The 17,590-nt window shown below is 47.9% G+C and overlaps 1 protein-coding gene and 2 long non-coding RNA genes across 3 annotated transcripts; 1 reads left to right on the top strand and 2 right to left on the bottom strand.

The window, feature by feature from the left end:
* Positions 1 to 817: 817 nt before the first annotated feature.
* Positions 818 to 3,844, top strand: LOC141578318 (uncharacterized). Its single transcript, XR_012508497.1, has 2 exons — positions 818 to 1,229; positions 1,897 to 3,844. It is a non-coding gene; the product is annotated as an uncharacterized LOC141578318 (long non-coding RNA).
* A 2,243-nt stretch (positions 3,845 to 6,087) lies between these two features.
* Positions 6,088 to 17,266, bottom strand: MPC1 (mitochondrial pyruvate carrier 1). Its single transcript, XM_074368023.1, has 5 exons — positions 17,054 to 17,266; positions 9,876 to 9,879; positions 7,716 to 7,812; positions 6,956 to 7,088; positions 6,088 to 6,602 (listed from the first exon to the last, which is right to left on the bottom strand). Exons 1-5 carry the CDS (start codon positions 17,122 to 17,124, stop codon positions 6,578 to 6,580), a joined length of 330 nt encoding a protein of 109 aa, XP_074224124.1. The 5' UTR covers positions 17,125 to 17,266; the 3' UTR covers positions 6,088 to 6,577.
* LOC141578317 (uncharacterized) lies at positions 10,335 to 16,459 on the bottom strand. Its single transcript, XR_012508490.1, has 2 exons — positions 14,265 to 16,459; positions 10,335 to 11,967 (listed from the first exon to the last, which is right to left on the bottom strand). It is a non-coding gene; the product is annotated as an uncharacterized LOC141578317 (long non-coding RNA).
* Positions 17,267 to 17,590: the final 324 nt, after the last annotated feature.

Raw genomic sequence — 17,590 nt, 5'->3', positions numbered from 1 at the left:
GAGTTTAAATGAAGCAAAACTTGAAAGACTGGATCCATCTATTATAGACTTACTATCATCTGTACAATAATATAATTATTGTATCTGTGTTACTGGGTCCGAGCTTCCACTGCTTGCTGCATGACAGACTAATAAGTCAAGGGACAAGTTGTTAGGGCAAGGAACAGTGACTTTATTTGGAAAGCCAGCAGACTGAAAAGATGGTGGACTAGTGTCCCAAAGAACCATCTTGCCGCAGTTAGAATTCACACTTCTTTTACACCAAAAGGGAAGGAAGGAAGTCAGGCATTTCCTGGCCCCAGTCAGCCTCTGGAGGGGATGGGCTCATTTCTTCCTTCCCGCAGTCACTCACAGGTGGCCCTGGTCAGGATGGTTCCTGTGAGCTAAACAACGGTGTTTTAGTTTAACACTCATTACCTGGGAGGCAGGGTTCCCAGAGATGGGCCATTATGTATCATTTAAGCGTACAGGCAACATCCCTTTAGTGATTAACTCGTAGCAAAAGCAGTAGATACAAAGGTTAAAGTGAAAGCAGCAGACCCAACGTGGGGTCCGATTGTTCTTGCCTGTGGCAGCAGCAGTGCTCCAGCTTCTCTGCTAAATGTGACGCACTTGAGGCACGTGCAGAGGACGGATGTCAGCACGCCCGGAGCAGGCGACTGAGTCTCTTGTCACGAGGTCCACCCTGTTCTCTTGGCAAGAAGCGAAGACACCGCAGTGAAGCTGCTGCTGCACACGTCGACCTTCACCCTGAATCTCAGCAACAACTGTGCCGGAAGTCGTGCTGCTGTTACAGACTAAGCAAATGTGGTCGTGCAAAACCCTTGGCTCTCTGTTTGTATTTTTAAGTACCTAGTAATAGTCACTATGAAGTTTTAGGTTTTCGATTGTGCTAGAAAATATATAAATAACGCAAAGCCTGCATTTTGACTTCTGAGTGAAGAGAAGATTTCAGACCAAAAAAAAAAAAAAAAAAAAAGGAGGGGACCTTGTTTTCACATGTGTTGCCTTTCTTTATCCTGTGGAATCTTGAAATCATCTATCTCCTCAAAATCTCCCTACAGGAAAATTAAACATTAATGCACGAGGTCAAGAGGATATTAACTGAGAATTATTTAATGTAATATGTATAATACAAGACTTGATGTGAAAATACATAGCTTGGTATGCAGCAAATTTGGATATTATTGTTTTTATTGAAAGAGGAAAATTATAACTCAGGGCACAAGGTAAGACTTCCACATTAGGACAACATTAAACAATTCAGTTACGTAGGCTGTAGCAGTGCTAGAAATTAAATAGCAGCAGGAGAAACTGACTTGCTTGGCCAGAACCCGCCAGTGCAGACAGGCTGGGTGGGGAAGGGTCCAAGCTCTCGCAGGGACTCAACTGCTCAGACGCTCATGTCATCTCAGTCCCTGTTAGACTGGCCTCCAGTTTCCTGTTCTGGGAACACTGGCCGATGGCTGCCACCTCAGAACTACCAGCTGCGAGAATGCAAAGGCTTCACACTGAAAATAAAAACGCACAGCTGGGAGGAGCTCTGCGTGGGGTAAGGGTTACGTGGCAGAGAGAAAAGATTGCTTCAAGGGAGCTTAGACCTTCACCTGGAACTTACGTCCTTGGAACATGCATTCTAAGGACAAAGAGTTAAGGGAAATTTCGAGCTTGTGTTCAGTAGTTTCATTGTTTATGGTGATAATGGTAAGACTGCGAAACTTTTTCTTTATATTGTTAGGGAGAGCAAGTAAGTCATGAAATGTTTGTGTTGTTAGAAATAATGCAATCCAGTACAACAGCAAAGATTCCATTGTGAAAGTGAAAGAAATTAAGTAGAAATACTACATTGGGATTGACAGGGAACTACCAGTATGAACACATGATTTTTTTAAAAAGTCCTTTTCAGGACCACGCGCTGGACTGGCCAAGACACCCTGTCCCTCCGGCAGCAAGATCGCGCCAAGAGCCCGCGTGTGGGTGTGAGCGCCATGCCCCGGACATGCAGCCGGCTCCGTGGGGAGACGCCGTTGCGCTGGGGCAGCGAAGCTTCGGAGCGGGGAGGGGGCATCTCGCACCAGGGGACACGGGCTCTCAATTGGTGGATGGACTGAAAAGAGACTTTGGAGGGGCTCCCAGTGGCCACCTCTTGACAACTGAGCAAAAGCAATAATATGCATTGTAGATAAACATACTCTATGAAAATCCGTGAGCCTGTTATGCTCAAAAGGGCAAAAGCCGGAAAAAATAATTCAAAGTAATTTGTTACAACTGAAATAGCTAGTGAGCCAGCCGCACTTTTACAGCCGGGCAGGAAAGGAGGAACAGAGTGTTCAGCCTCCCTTTTCGACAGGGGTTGCTCAGCAAGGCCTGAGACTCAGTGAACAGTCTTGGTGGGCAGAGTAAACCTTTGTTCTACAGAAGGCTCTCTGATAACAGGAGACAGAAAACCACGGTCCAGCTACCCTCATGGATCACAAGCTGGGTTGAGAATTACTGTCGGGGCTGGAATATCCCCACGCCGGCCTCCGGCGGCCCCCTCGGAGCACCTGGGAGGAGTCAGCGCCGGGCCCCATCAGGAGCACGGATGGCAGCCACGTTTCGTGCCTGCTGGTTCAGAAACATTCTCTCTGTGCACCTGTGGACAAGCGTATCTTTGGCCTGAGACCAGCTGTCGCAATAAAGCTGCCAGGCAGGGAGTTGCTAGTCCTCACACAGCTCCTCAGTGGTTTCTGTTACATCCACCTCCAGCAGCGGCATCCTGGGAGCCCTGTGGCCACCGCGGCTTAGCTCAGCCCTCAGCAGCCCGTGGGGCCGGCATTCCCCTCCCAGACCAGCGGCCTGCCCTCCTCGCACCCCCAGGGACCCTAGGAGCCCACCACCCTGCCTGGGGCTTCAGTCCCAGATAACCCGGCTTTGCTCTTGTTGGCTTCTCTTCTGATCCTGAAAAACAAAATTATTTTGAGATAATCAAGTGACTTTGAAGTAATATAACGTCACGTCGGGGTGTCAGGACGCCAGATGTTGTAATAGCCACTGCTGCCTTCTGCTGCCGCCTGCAGAGGCGTCGGAGAAAACAGCTGAGAAATCCCAGACGGAGAGGGAAGGAGAGGGGAGGAGTGACCGCACCGGCCTGAGCGGCAGAACTGGCCACCGCCCTGTGCCTGGGGAGAGCACCGATGGGAGCTGTGTGGTCCCCAGCCAGCTGCCTGGAGCAGTTACAAAACTGTGGATTTCTCAACCATCCTCCCCTGGTGGTTTGCCACGTCTGCACCCGGGGAGGAGCACTTCCCGGGGCCAGGACTCCCGCTGCCTGCCCGTTGGAAAGTCCGGGCAGTGCAGAAAGAACTTCTCACTGGCCGCCTCCGCCTCGTGGACCTGTCACGCGGAGGAAGGAGATGCTCTGGGGCTGAAACCCTCGTGGTGCTTTGGACCTGACAGTGACGTCACTCATCTTGGACGTTACTCACAGCGCATGCACATCCATAAACGCTATATTCTATTCTTTGAAACGAAAAATATTTTGAGCCCCCGAGCATTATTTAGAGAGGGGGTTATGCGAGGTCATTTAAACATCTGAAAATACATCCCTGGGGCTGTGGAGTAATCAAGCTTTGCGGCTACTCAATCCTTGTGCTTCCACGTCTTAGTTGCGCCCGTCAGTGCTTCAAACGCGAACTCCCTTTCCCGGTGAACGTACATCCGTGGCCCTTGCTGGCAGTGTTTACCCCTGATACATCCCCCAAACGCTCAGGTAATGATGCCCTGAGAGCACCCGGAAAGGACTGGGGCACTGCTCTCACAGTAGAGACCAAAGTACAAAAGAAATTTTTATTTGTGATCTTATCTCCCCGGGTTGGTTTGTTTGTTTGTTTTACTGCATTTTAATTTTATTTGAGGAGGCTGTAATTAGGTTAATTTATTTATATATTTTTTAATGGAGGGACTGGGGATTGAACCCAGAACCTCACGCATGCTAAGCATGCGCTCTACCACTGAGCTCTACCACCACCCTCAGGCCAAATAACTCACATTTTGTGGTCACATACTTGAAATTTCTCTGCAAGACAAAGTTCCGTAAGTCCCCAGGAAGAGCGGTGTGCACGGCCCCGGGCCTGGAGAGAGGGCTTCCGGCTCCCACATCCTGTGAGAAGTTTCAGCACCGTTTGGTAAGTCTGTCTGACAAGGCTATCGCTTACAAAGAGAATGCCCACTGTTCTGTCCTTTTTGCTAATGAGACATTGGTCGTTTTAAAGCAACCAAGAACCTTTTAAAAAAAAAAAGAGAGAGAGAGAGAGATCTTGTTGCAAAATAGTTTTTTTGTGTCCAATTAGGAAATAATTAGGAGTCAGATTCCAGCAGTGGAACATTTCACACCCTTCCCCACTTTTTCCCATGGTTCATCTGGGGCCCTTGCCAGGACTCGGGGCTCCATGCAGAGAGAAAGCGGTGGCTGGGGACTTCCTGAGACCCGTGAGGAAGCCGCAGGCACAAGCTCCATCTCCTCTGAGCCCCTTAGGACGCTTTCTGACGTGGGATGTCACCACTCCAACCTCTTGGCTCCCGCAGGGCCCCTTCCTGGCACAGCGCATGCCTGTGCACGGACCCTGCTCCTCTGTGCCCACTCACAGGTCCGTCTCACATTAGAGATTTTAGGGAGCAGAAATGAGCTTGCTGGCCTCTCTCCGTATTTCCTCATCGGGTGTGGCAGAGGATCTCTGGGAACCAGACTGCTGGCTAATGTTACCGGGAGTCGATCTGGGCAGCACCTGCTCCTGGGCCCCGGGACCCCTGAGGTTTCCAGGCAGGCTGACACCTCCAGGCTGCCCCTTGCTCCTCACCTAGCCCTAGAGGCAGGCAGGACGAGTTTTCCAAGGTGAAAAGGGAAGCAGGAAGTCCAAACCCACAAAAACTAAGAGTAGCAAGTCTGGAGAGATGGCACAGGAGAGGCACAAGGCCGGTGGTTCCTCTACGCGCATCTGCAGAGACTGACTTTCTTACAAGTTATGTTACTTGTGTGACAGATTAAGCAGAATGCACTGTTTGCACTTAAACCAATCTATACTCTTATTGCACCTTCCTTTTAACCAACCTCAACTCTAGAGAACTGCGGAAGAAGGAGCCTGAGGGACGGAGGATGGTCCTACCCCACCTCCTGCCACCCCCAGGGGCAGATGCAGCCAGGGGACAGGAGGACCTGCCGGTCACAGCATCTCCCAGCATCCCAACCACATTCCCTCATCTACCATGTGGGAGCAGCACCAGTCCTGCGCGCCCCTCAGGGCTGTGTGGGGCTCACAAGAGAGCACATATGAAAATGCCTTGTAAATTGTGTAGCGCCTCTGAAGGAAAAAAAGAAAAAGTGACAGAACTTAATCAGAGGGAACCGTCTGGCTGGGAGGGGCACAGGCCCTGCGGGTGTCAGCTTTACATCTGCCGCTCTCACCCGCTGTTGCCAGGGAACAGAGAATTGTGCTCATATTCAGGGTGAAGTTTAAAAACCCTAACTTCTGCCTAGCACGAACGGGGAGTCAGGACTGTGTCTTTGGGACACTTTCCGTCATTTGGTCCAACTCCTCGGGAGCAGTTCCTGGTTGCCATGCTCCACCCCCTGCCCAGAGGCCAGCAGCACATCCTGTGGGCTTGCCATCCCCACAGCAGGTGTCAGAACACCTGCCTCGGGAGAAACACAGGTCCAGAACAAGTCCCGGCTGCTTTGGGAAGTTTTTAGGTGCGGTGTTGGGGTGCATTGGTGTTCACCCATGAGAAAGGGCACGTTATTTACATCTGGGACTGTGGATGCTCCAGGAAACTGGCCACCAGCTGCCACTTCCCTGGCCATCGTGATTAATTTTCTTTTTCTTTTTCTTTTTCTCTCTTTCCTTCTTCCTTCCTTTCTTTCTTTCCTTTCTTTCTCTCTTTCCCTCTCTTCCTTTCTTCCTTCCTTTTCTTTTCAATTGTAGTATAGTCAGTTTACTTTTATTTTTAATCTTGATATTTTCAAGGAGTTCCATTCTTCCCCAGTAGCTGTCTTTTCAGGGCTATAGTTCTACAGTTCCTTAATAAGCACAGCAAGGTATTTAATCATGCTCATTTGACAAATATTTAAATCATTTATTGCCATTAATTACAGCATTTCAATATACACACTGCAGGGAAATACAAATATCTTTTCAAACACTGACAATGTGATCTTAGGTATGTGGCCAGCTGTCCGCCGTCTCGTGGTCATTAAAGAAAAAGCCATGATTTCTGAGTACCTAATGCTAGTGGTTACAAATTTTGTTCTCTTCAGGTTTTCACTCAGTAAATTCTAACAGACAGGACACGTACTACTGCAGATAAAGCCATCACTGGGAATCATGAACCTGATCGCATATTCGAGCTACTCTTTCTGAAGAGGACTAGAATATTCGTACTTACAAGGCAGCAGAGAGTGGGCTCAGGGGTGCTCTGCTATTTCTAGAAAAATAATCTGGTTAGTAAAAACAGCAGTCAGCATCTGTTTTTGGCGAGACTCTTCCTGAGGATGGACTCTGCCTCTGGAGCCGCTGGCAGCTGGTCCCCTTGCTTTCCATTGTTACGCTGATGCCTTCTTGGTCATCCTGGAAGAAGCGCGGAGGAAAATTCAGTGAGAAAGAAAATTTCACTGACAGTCTCAGAGGCTTTGGAAGGCTTCAAGGAGGCACCGTTATGGACACTCATTTCAAGTCACAATTTTATAAACAGGCTAATAGCCTATTTCAGGCTAATCTTCATGTTGCAATATGCATTGCATTAACTGCCCAGTCACTGCTTTAAGTTCTCGGCATAGTTTTGCTCCGGATCAAGTTTCCCCAGCCGCTCCCCTGAGCCCACGTGTACACAATCACACCCGGAGCCCCACCACGCCTCCTAAGAGTTTTGTCTCACTCTCCCCAGTTCCTCAGAACAAAAACATGACTTGGGATCTGCTTACTCGTGTCGGATAAGCCGTCCTCCCTGGATGAGCTGGGCGACTTCATTTGTGGCGTGGCAGGCGAAGAGGAGCCAGTTCCGAGGCTGCACCTTGTAGGCAAATCTCATGAACGTCAGGGAGTAACAGCAGAGGGCTGCCAGGGACACCAGAGACAGACGACTTACAACCTCCGAGACTGAGGCCTGATCCTCAAGAAAGAAAAGCTCTTCTGCTAAAACCTTCACAGACGCTGACGCTGCTGCTCACGCGTTCCAGGAACGGGAGACGCGTCAGCTGGTCTGGCCCCGTTAGGCGCTTGGCTACTTACTACTCACACGTTTGAGGAGCACAATGTCAGTGAGCTGTCGTTAGTTCTAACCTCTTTTTCTGTCCCCTAGAGTTGTGTGCAGTCCATTATCTCAAAGAATTGTTACTAATCCCCTCAACAATGGTTTTATGGGCAGTATCAGGGTTTCCGGTAAACCTGTTGACACGTTTTCTGAATACAGCTCAAGAGGGCACATTCTTTAACTGGGTGTACTAACTCTGAAGGGCAAACAGGACTTTAATACTTCCTCAATCAATATTTCAGAATACAGTAACCCTGTCTCTTCCTCACTGGGAGAAGCCACACCCGCAGCGCCCTCAAGCTCTCTGTTACTTGCTTACAGTGACTGCAGTGTCTGGAGCCACAGACTTGCCCTGTGGGCTGGGGCCGTGCTGTGCCAGAGGTATACGTGTATATAAACATCTTCCCAGTTATTCAAACCTGCGTCCTTACCAAAGGTCATCCGCCCACTGATGATCTCCGGAGACTTTTTCATGTCATTGATGGCAGCGATGGGAAGTCCCCAGTTGGCCACTGGGCCCCAGAAGTGCTACGAAGAAATGAGGGAAAGAAGAGGGATGGTTAAGGTAGAGCCTGAGCAGCTGCAGTTTCTTACTTAGACACCAACGTGAAATGTGTGGAAACGAGCCTGCACGCACACCCTCCGCGGCTACTGGTGGAAGCTGAGCATGCAGGCATCTGCTTGTTCAAGTATTTGCCTCTGAAGCGGCCGTTCTTACGAGGAAAGCCCAAACCGGAAGGGATTTACCAAGGCCCCTACCAACTTCCAAATGACGACTAAGTAATCTGACTGTCCCATTCAGAGAATTTTAAACTGAGACTAACTTCGTACATGAACCTAAACCTCATTAGAACTATTCTCTATAATGTAATGTTTAAATGTTATCAAAACTTTTTTCAAATTTTCATTAAGGTATCTGTCAATACCTCTTAAAATACAGACCCTAAGTTGGATACTTTTTCTGAAGAAAATAACTTAATCAGGGAAGGCATCGCTTTTCAACTCATGTGAGCTTTGTTAAGATCAGAGAACCTAAAATCTACACCAGAGCCCTAGATAATAAGAAATTAGGATTGAAAAATACTTTTGAAGTAATAGCAACAATCTATACTTTAAAAATGGGCCACGTTTTTCATGTACAACTGTAGTCACCCCAGGACACCAAAATCAAGTTGTCCCTCGTTAACAGCAGTGACATCCAATTTAATTTAATTTCTGAGGTTGAAATAAGTCCAGTGACTTTTCCCATTAAGTTAAAAATTGTTTTATTTATGCATCATCTGCTTTAAAATATGAAGGAAACCACACACTGTTAGCTAAACACCCTTTTTAGTTATCAGAACATTAAGCAGTGCTTCCTTCCTGCCTATCGGAGCATTAAGATAAACTCGGCCTACAGAGCACACTTTTGGACTTGCACTTCTAATACTGACCAAAAGGCACAAAATCCAAAAATTCTGTAAGAGGGAGAAACAAGGGAAGTGTGAGAAAAGATTAAATGAGAGTCACCTCTGGCGCGATCTAAGGGTCTCTGAAGCGTCCACACGGCACGCCCAGGCCTCACAGAGCTGTGCGGCGCCGGTGCTCCCACGCGGCCGCCTGGGAGGCGCTCTGGGGCCCGACACCTGAGTGACGAGCCCTGAAGCGCAGGCACTGCTGCCACAACGATCTCTGAGGTTCCGGGGTGGCTGTGAGCGTCCTCGTGCCCTCGGACTGGACTCTGCCTCAGGCACTCATTGCTGAGTGCCAGTACTCCTTGTATCTAGGGGGCCGGCTGCGTCCTTTCCCTCACCCTCCAGCCCGCTGGTGATGTGCATCCACCTTCCTCACCGACTCACTTCTTCCCCTACCTGTCCCCCCTTGGGTGCCACTTCACTTCCAACTCTATTCTTCCACGTGGTCTTCCTTCCTCTTTTGACCAGGCCTTTCTCCACGTTTGTCCATTCCCATCGTTTGCTGTTTAATCTCTTTCTGCTGCTCTGCCCTGCCTGGTGGTCTCCAGGTCTACGCAGCACACACACACACCCAGGGGCGTAGCTCCGCCAGGGCCTCCGCTCACAGCTGAGGCCAGGCTAAGAGACCAGGGCATAAATCTGAAACCCGAAGTGCCTGGGGGACTTCCGGTCCCAGGACGGCATTAAAGTCTCCGTGTGCTGAGTGCAGGGTTATCTGAAGCCGAGTTCTGCAGGTTAAGAGCTCCCTGTGCACTAGTGATGATGATAAGCACTGAGATATACTTAAGACGTCTCTTAAAAAGAAACTAAAAGATACAAATAATTTCAACACTAGTTACTGAAACACCTAACCTGGGACAGTTAGTGATGCACCTCTGCACCTAGGACAAGGCTTCAGCTCTCCCGCCCTGTCTGAGACACACGTTTGGTCTGTGTGTGCAGGGTGCCGGTCAGCGCGCCAGCGCTGAGTCCAGGACGGACAAGAGAACCAGGGAGCCCTGGGGCCGCCCGAGCCCGTGACCTGCAGGCCTGGGGGCTGGTTGCCATTTCAGGCAAAGCGCGCCAGGCCTGCGGTCTGTTACTTTGTTAATGCATAAAGTCTGCAAAAGCCTGAAATGAAGTAGAAAGTGTTCTTACCGTACTATTTTGTGAGGAGTCACCGAGGTTCAGACGGGGAGACATGGAGGGGGAAAAAAAAAAAGATCAGATGCTTTGGAAGATTTGGGTTCTGTCAGGTTACTCTAGCCTCATGCAGGAATCCCAGATCCAGTAACAGAACTACAACAGCAGCGCACATTCTTCTTTTTCCTTGAGAAGATCTAGTGATATTTCTACTAATAACTTTGACCTAATGAAAGTAAACCTTAATTTTATGAAAAATAAACAATCCTTAGAGCAGGGCTATCCAAAGCAAGTCACAAATAGGAGCCACATATGTAATTTAAAAATTTCCAGAAACCACATTAACAAAAGTGAAAAACATGGAGTGGGGGTACAGCTCAGTGGAAGAGTGCATGCCTGGCATGCACAAGGTCCTGGGTTCGATCCCCAGTACTGCCGTTAAGGGGAAAAACAAAAGTAAAAAACAACAGAAGGTAATTTTATTAAGTTTATTTATTCCAACATTTCAAATTATTTTAATTTGAACATGTAATCAGCTTAGTAAGGTATTAGTGTGGTGCTTCCGGCACGAAGTCTCTGAGACCTGTGTGCTGACACTCCTGGGGCATCTCAGTTTGGACTGGCCGCACTCTGTGAGCTCCCCTGCCCCGTGCTGGTGGCTCAGACGAGGCAGCACAGGCAAAAAGGGGGCACTGCTTTGAAAATGACAAGTTGGAGAGACGCACCACGTTGCAAACTTCTATCTGCAACGAACCTTCCATTTTACTTACTGATGGATTATCACCAGGATGTAAGCCTCTAAAAATAGGCATGTAACTTTGTATTTTGTTCATGGATGAAATTCTGGAACAAGTAGGGCCTAGCATTTACAAGGCACTCAAAAAATATCTGCTGAACGAATGGAGAGAAAAATCTTTTAACATCAAGTGAATGGTTTTCCTGAATGTTAAATTTAACTCTATTCAAAACATGTTGAAAGTTTTATAGTGAGCTTTCTTTCTGAAATACCAATTCTTTCCAGGATATAGTTGAGTTGTTCTGTTAAGGCAAAAATCTTCAAGTGTAGCTACTGAAAGAATTAGTGAAATAAAATGATAAAATCCTTTACACACCCAGGCACGTCCAAGCGACTCCTCCTGTTGCTTTGACTTAGGGACCAGGGAGGTTCCAATTTCCCGCATGAAAGTATTCGTTGATGGTGCTAATAATATATTTCAGATGCGTTCTGTTATGAAATATGGACAGTCTAGAAAGAGCCCGTCTTTCAATGTTAAGTGAAGTGTTTTAACAGATTATGTTTCAACTGTGGTAACAAATCACGTCACCAAGGCGGAGCTCCCCAGTGAGCCCACGCCGAGCACAGCGCCTCAACCCGGCGCAGAGGCGGCGCCCTCACCACGGCGGGAGCGTTGCCTCGTAGCTCGTGGACTGTGGCCACCTATGGTGTCACTCTCCTCTGTTCAGGATCTGAACACAGGCCTTTTATTTACTGACAAATCACCAATGGCCCTTTTTTTTCCCCTACAAAAATGTTTTAAAAGACAAGAGTTCTTAAAATCTAAAATGTCTTAAAATCTAAGATAATTTACTTTTCAATTCAGGACACTCTCCCTGAGTTGTACAATAGTTCAAACTCTACCCTATTTTACTACAGGTGACCTTAGTGCAGATTATAAAGGAAAGTGAAGAAGAGGGAATTACCCTCATACCCTCCTCAACCTGAAAATCCTCCACAAAAATGATCACAAAAATAATGCTGATCACTTAATTTTAATAGTGGTTTAATGATAATAAAACAAATGAGAATAAAGCTATTCTAAACACCACTGACAGATACAAAAATCCCCAACTCAACATCCCTTAACTCCATGTCAGAGTCATCTAGAACATGAGTCATTGGTCAAAACATCTGAAAAGCGTATTTGTGCAGAGCCAAACTGAAGAAAGCTTCCTGGTATGTACTAGTTTCTGTTCCAGAATAGGATGAACTTACACAAACCACAGCTGGGGGACAGTGAGGTAGCACCGGGTGGAAAACACACTCGACTTTCTCTTTGTTCGGTGTGCTGCCTTCATTTTACTTCCGTGAAGGGTAAAAGAAAAACCCCTGAAAATGCGTAAAAGGGTTTCTTGGTTCATTTGCAACCTTGCATTATCGTGGTGGGGAAACCCAGCCTCCCCAGTTAAGACTGAAGACGCAGGTGACGATGGAGGATGGCCCTGGAATAAACTTTATCCTCTTTTCCTCCTTTATTTGGAATACTGTTTATTTGGCTCAAGGTTTCTTCTGAGCTCATTTTTATCTTCCTAATGTCTCCTGGGCACTGCCTATTTCAGTTTCTTATTTTCCTAAAATTACTGACAGTAATTGTTAGCTTTCTCTGAAAGTACCATAATTTACAACTCGCTCTTACATCACTAAAAGGACCCCAGCGACAGCCTAGCGCAGTCTGTTTCTATCACCACTGAAAGGGGGGTGAGTCCCCTACAGGCTGAGCATGCTCGCCTCCATTCATTTATTCTCACCCACTTTTACCTGATTTTCTAGTTCAGGTTAAAACGAGGAAGTGTTTTAACAATGAGAATGTGTGATATTCAGCTATATTTAGACAGTCAAAACTAAACTGGACGGCAGAAAAGAGACTCTCGTGGCCAGTTCTGTTTGAACACTTTCAGCCTCATTCCTTTGTGAAGGTCAATCACACGGCAGGGCAGCCGGGCGGCAAAGGGAGACACACAGGAAAGGTGCGCACAAAGAACCTGAACCTTCTTTTCCAAATCACTCTTGTGTGTAGCATTTCCCTTTAAATCCTAAACCCACATTCCCGTTTTGGCTTCACGAGTTTGGCGTCTCCACTATCCTGTTTGGTTGAGATGCCAGTTTTTCCATCTGGCAAGTGAAGGGTTGGACGAGCTGACATCTGAGGCCCACGCCAGCTCTCGTGTTCTACAGCCGGGAAAGATCCCGGCGTCCCAGGGCGACTTCTCACCTGGCTAGTGAACGTAAATTCCTAAAGCTCTCCTGGAAGCTCGGAAGTTAAACTTAACTTAGAATAGAACACTGTATTAACTGGAGAATACTCATCGTCAGCATCTAACTGACCTCAGATTGGCAAGAGCATGCTGATTAACTGAATTGCAAACCCTCCATGATCTAGGTTCTACTCAAGAAAATATTCTTTGCACATTTATCCAAATACATATGTGCACAGATATATCTGTTCACTTCTCTAAGGGGAGTAAATCTCTAGAATTAACATACACAGACCTTGGCTGACCCAGTCATTAAAATCTATGTCTTCTCTCAAAACTTATTTGTTCATTCTAATCTATTCTTCTTAACCAAAACTCAGGAGGGAGAGTAAGAGAAGAGCGAAAAAAAGAGCTATTTCTTTTACTCCATCAATAAGGTCTGTGAAGAAACAGCTTCTTAAAAAAAAAAAAAAAAACAAAAAAAACCTGACATGCAGGAGGCCCTTGATTGGGGATTTTCATTAAGGTAAGAAGTAAGCCGTGAAAGGAAAGACGGACGGCACCAAAAGGAGTCCCAGGAACCCAGGGATTCCACACAGAACATTAATGACAACAGGAATAAGCAGAACACTGACTTCTGTCAGCACCAGCTGTGTCACTACCACAGCACAGCAACTAAGCGTCCGTCCAAGGACACGCGGCTGCAGGGCAGCAGGGCCAGGGTTCAAACCCACTGCTCAAACTCAGAACCCGGGGGATTAACAATAAAGCCAACAAAAACTGTCAATAATTACATAATGTTTTTATGTAAGACCCTACTTAAATGTCCCAGTTGTCCCAGTAATGCCTGTTACAGCTGGCTTTGACTATACCAGACCCAAACAAAGTTCACACACTGCCTTTGGTTATAGCCTGTTCTCTTAATTCATTTCTTGCTGAAAAAAAAAGATCAACATTAAAAAATATACTTATAAATCCACTTTGGTGAGAAAGACATTTCAATCTTTTCCTAAAATGTAACTGACAGGAGTTTATAATCTATGTGAAATATGATTTTAAATTTTTGCTGAAAACCTCAACTACGCTGTTAATAAAATGTTTTAAATTCTCGAATGGCTTTAGCTCGGAAAAGCCCCGCACCCCTTTGGCAGGCTGTAAACAGAATGCAGGGGATCTTTAGTTAGCCAGGAGTGCAAAGTACATAGAACAAATTACTGATGGGTGAGAACAAAGGCACAGAACCTCATCTGACTGAAGAGAACATGAAATTTTCTTCTTACTGCTTGATTTGCCTTTGCAAAAGCAAAGAGGGGCTGTGAACCAGAAGAACAAATCAGGAAAAGTTCCCTCTAATAAATTCTAGGATGAAAGCACTCTTTCTAGGGGAAAAAGCTAATAAAAGAGGCTCTGATGAGAGTTTTGATACCAGACCTCAAATCTGTCCTCAATCACTGACTGGCAGCGCTGGCAGGAAGTCCCACGGCCGCTGAGCGCAGCGGGGAAAGCAAGGCCAGGGCGACATCTCACTTCACCTGTTCAGTCCACAAAAGTAACTGCAGGTCAGCAACACAGAGCTTTACATCTCACGAAACCCAGCAGAACCCTGCGGGGCCCTCCCAAATACAAAAGCCCCTCCATGTCCCCTGCTTCTTGTTTGGAGAAAAAGGCTTTAGTCTCCTAGGCTTTCGCAAAGTTCCAAAGAGCAGACTCAAGCAGTTACTAACCAGGGAAGTGAGCGGCTGCAGAAACAAAGGAAAAGCCCACACAACACAAAACACAGCTCAGCAATCGCAGCCTTAAGAAAGCTCCTCCTCAAGGGGTACACGTAACAGTCCAACACTTCTCCTGTGTTATGTGCTCTGCAGGAACTAAGGCGCCCCCGAGCCCCCACCCAGGTGGAGGACAGTGACTCACTCCGACCACAAGCAGGAGACTCCAGACTAGCTGGAACCAGAAGGCTGGTGATTAAGACTCCCAAAACATCACCCTGTTACCTCACCACCAACCAGTCAGAAGAAAGCCCATGAGCTGATCGCACACCCTGCATCCCTCACAGGAAAGGAAAGTCGTCTTTAAAACCCCTCCGCGAAAGCTATCTGGGAGTTTGGGTGGTTTGAACACCGCCCCTTCTCCTTGCTTGACAAGCACTTGCAGTAAGCACTTTACTTTCACCACAACCGGGTGTCAGCAGATCAGCTTTGCTGTTTGTCGGGTGAGGGACCCAAGTTCAGTTCAGTAACACTCTTAAGATTTTAACTTTTCCAGTAACAGTACACTTTAAAAAGTGTTTCTGCTGCAAAAATAGCCGGACATAATAGAAATATACAGTGATTTGCAGTTTCCAAGTACTTTCACGTCCCTCATCCAGTTCAATTTTCTCAACAACACAACCAGATGTGGCATTATCATTAAACCCATTTCAGAGACAGGGTAACTAAAGTCCATGCGGACTGACTTCTCTGAATCCTAGTCCGGTGCCTAACCAAGTAGCACTTCCCTGGACATAGCAATCCTCTTCTTTTCCTCATGTAGTCAGAGCTTAATTCAATTAAAATAATGCTTCTACATAAAAAACTATATAAATATTGAAGCTACATGAAGTTAATCTTTGAAAAAAAGGTTAGACCATGTGTATCAAAGTATTCAACTGAAAGGCTGGCTCTCAGAAACCTATCTAGTAGAAAAAAACATAAATTTAGAAAAGCAGGGCTAACTCTCTTCCTTGAAAATACATATATTTTACAAATTCTTCCTATGTAATAGAACGGTAGGTAATCATCAAAACATTTCATATAAGGATAAGATGTAATCACCTTATTCTTAATTATATCATACACTTCTAACCTTAGCTGTACTTAACTATTAGGAAGGCTCATACAAAGGAGAAAAATCAGCTTAAAAAAAAAAAAAAAAAACAAACCAAGGTGCTATTTAAAGCCATAGAAAAACTGAACTTCAGGGACTAGGAACACATTCTCACATTACAACTTTGTTCAGATTTTTCCAGCACATTAATCTGACAAACGCGCTGCTCCCCAGTATTAAACATCTATTTTAATTAATCACAGTCCTATTTAAGTACAGAAAGTTCATTTTTGGAAAGTCAAGTGTGAAGCTTCTGTTTCCAAATTTATTCCATCACATGGCAGACAATTATTTTTCTTACCCTACTGCTTTTTAAAACTAGAAGTAAACAGTATTTGCAATAAAATCCAAGATTAAAATAAATTAACTGCTTTTATACTAAAATGAAGTTTAGTAAAATGAAGTTGCCTCCATCCGTGCCCTTTTCAGGGCTACAACAGGGTTTATTTCTCCTCAGCTGTCAGCACTTTACGTCTTTACCAGGCTGTTCTCTATTGAAAAACATTCCTGTCCTACACTAACCTAGGTTTTAACAGTCATACAAAGGAAAACTAAAATTTATACTCCTAAATAAACTATACATAAAACTGTTCTATTAAGTATTTTGAAATAAAAAGTAGGCATCTAAAGATCAGAGGTGAAAATAAAATACAGAAAGTACGTCTTTCAGGCCTTTCAGCCCGCCAGTGCCCTGCTTCTAACTGGAACGGAAGGGTTAATGGAAACAGAATAAGAAAAAATACGCCCTTAGAGACACATTATCTTACTTTGACGTCAGAATTAAACACAACACTTCAGGTTTGACTCCGTCCCACGCCTGAAGTCCTTAAGAGGAGAAATCGGAAGGGTGAGGTCGACCCGGCAGGGCTCAGCGCCCTTGCCCGGGAAAGGAGCTCGGGCACCTGCTGCGCACCTTCCCGAGCGCGCGGAATTCCAAGACGCGCGCTCCCCCAGCCCGCAGCCGGGGCATGTCCGCCGCTCCCCTGAGCACACACTTCCCGGCAGGTGCAGCGAGGCGGAGCCCCCGCCCCGCTCGCGGGACCTAGCGAGACCTAGCGGGACCCGTCCGGGAAATCGTCCCCGCCGGGCTCTCCGCGCCCGTCTGCGCCGGAGGCCGGGGTCCTCCCTCCTGGGCTCGGCTCGGCCCGCCCCGCTGCCCCCAGCCCCGCCGTCCTCCGCCTCACTGTCCGGAGGACCCTGCGCCGCTGCCCCGGCCACCGTCCCGCCACCACGGCAGCCCCGCCCGGCTGCCCAGACTCGCGCCCCGCCGCCCCTGAATCCCCTGCCCGCTGACCGCAGCCCCGCGCCCTCTCGTCCCGGTGGGTCGCGGGGGTCCGGCTCGGGGGACTCGTCACCTCATGAGGTAGTCCCGGAAGTCCTTGCTCCGGACATAGTCCGCCGCCTTCCGCACCAGCGCGCCCGCCATGGCCGTGCCGGACACAGGGCCGCCCGCAGTGTCCTCGCCGTCGCTCCTCGGAGCCCAATGACACCGAGCGGCCCGGACAGCGCGGACACCGCAACCGCCCGGCAGCCTGCCTCACGACAGCTCAGCCCGCCTTACGGCCGCCGCCCGCCGCCCGGCTCTCGGCCTGTGGGAGGGCGCAGGGCGGGAGGCCGGGGCGCGGATTGGCTGGTGCGCGCCGCACACCTCCTCCCCGCCCCTCAGCGGCGCGGGGGTGAGGGGGCGAAGCCCGCTGCCGTAAAACGTCCGGGGCCGGGCGGCGATTGGCTGGCGGTTGCTAGGCACCCGCGCCCGCGCGCTCGGGGCGTGCAGGTGACAGTCCCGGGGCGCGCGGGTCTCTGCCTGTCGCCCCCAAGGGCATGCGGCCCGCATCCCCGTGGGCCTTTGCAGCGCCCACGAATCCCCGCGCAGCCGCCCGGGGCCCGCAGGC

The sequence above is a fragment of the Camelus bactrianus genome, chromosome 8 (genome assembly GCF_048773025.1).
Source record: "Camelus bactrianus isolate YW-2024 breed Bactrian camel chromosome 8, ASM4877302v1, whole genome shotgun sequence".
Lineage (NCBI taxonomy): Eukaryota > Metazoa > Chordata > Mammalia > Artiodactyla > Camelidae > Camelus > Camelus bactrianus.
The sequence above is the reverse complement of the archived record's forward strand: the minus strand, read 5'-3'. Positions and strand labels throughout refer to the sequence as shown.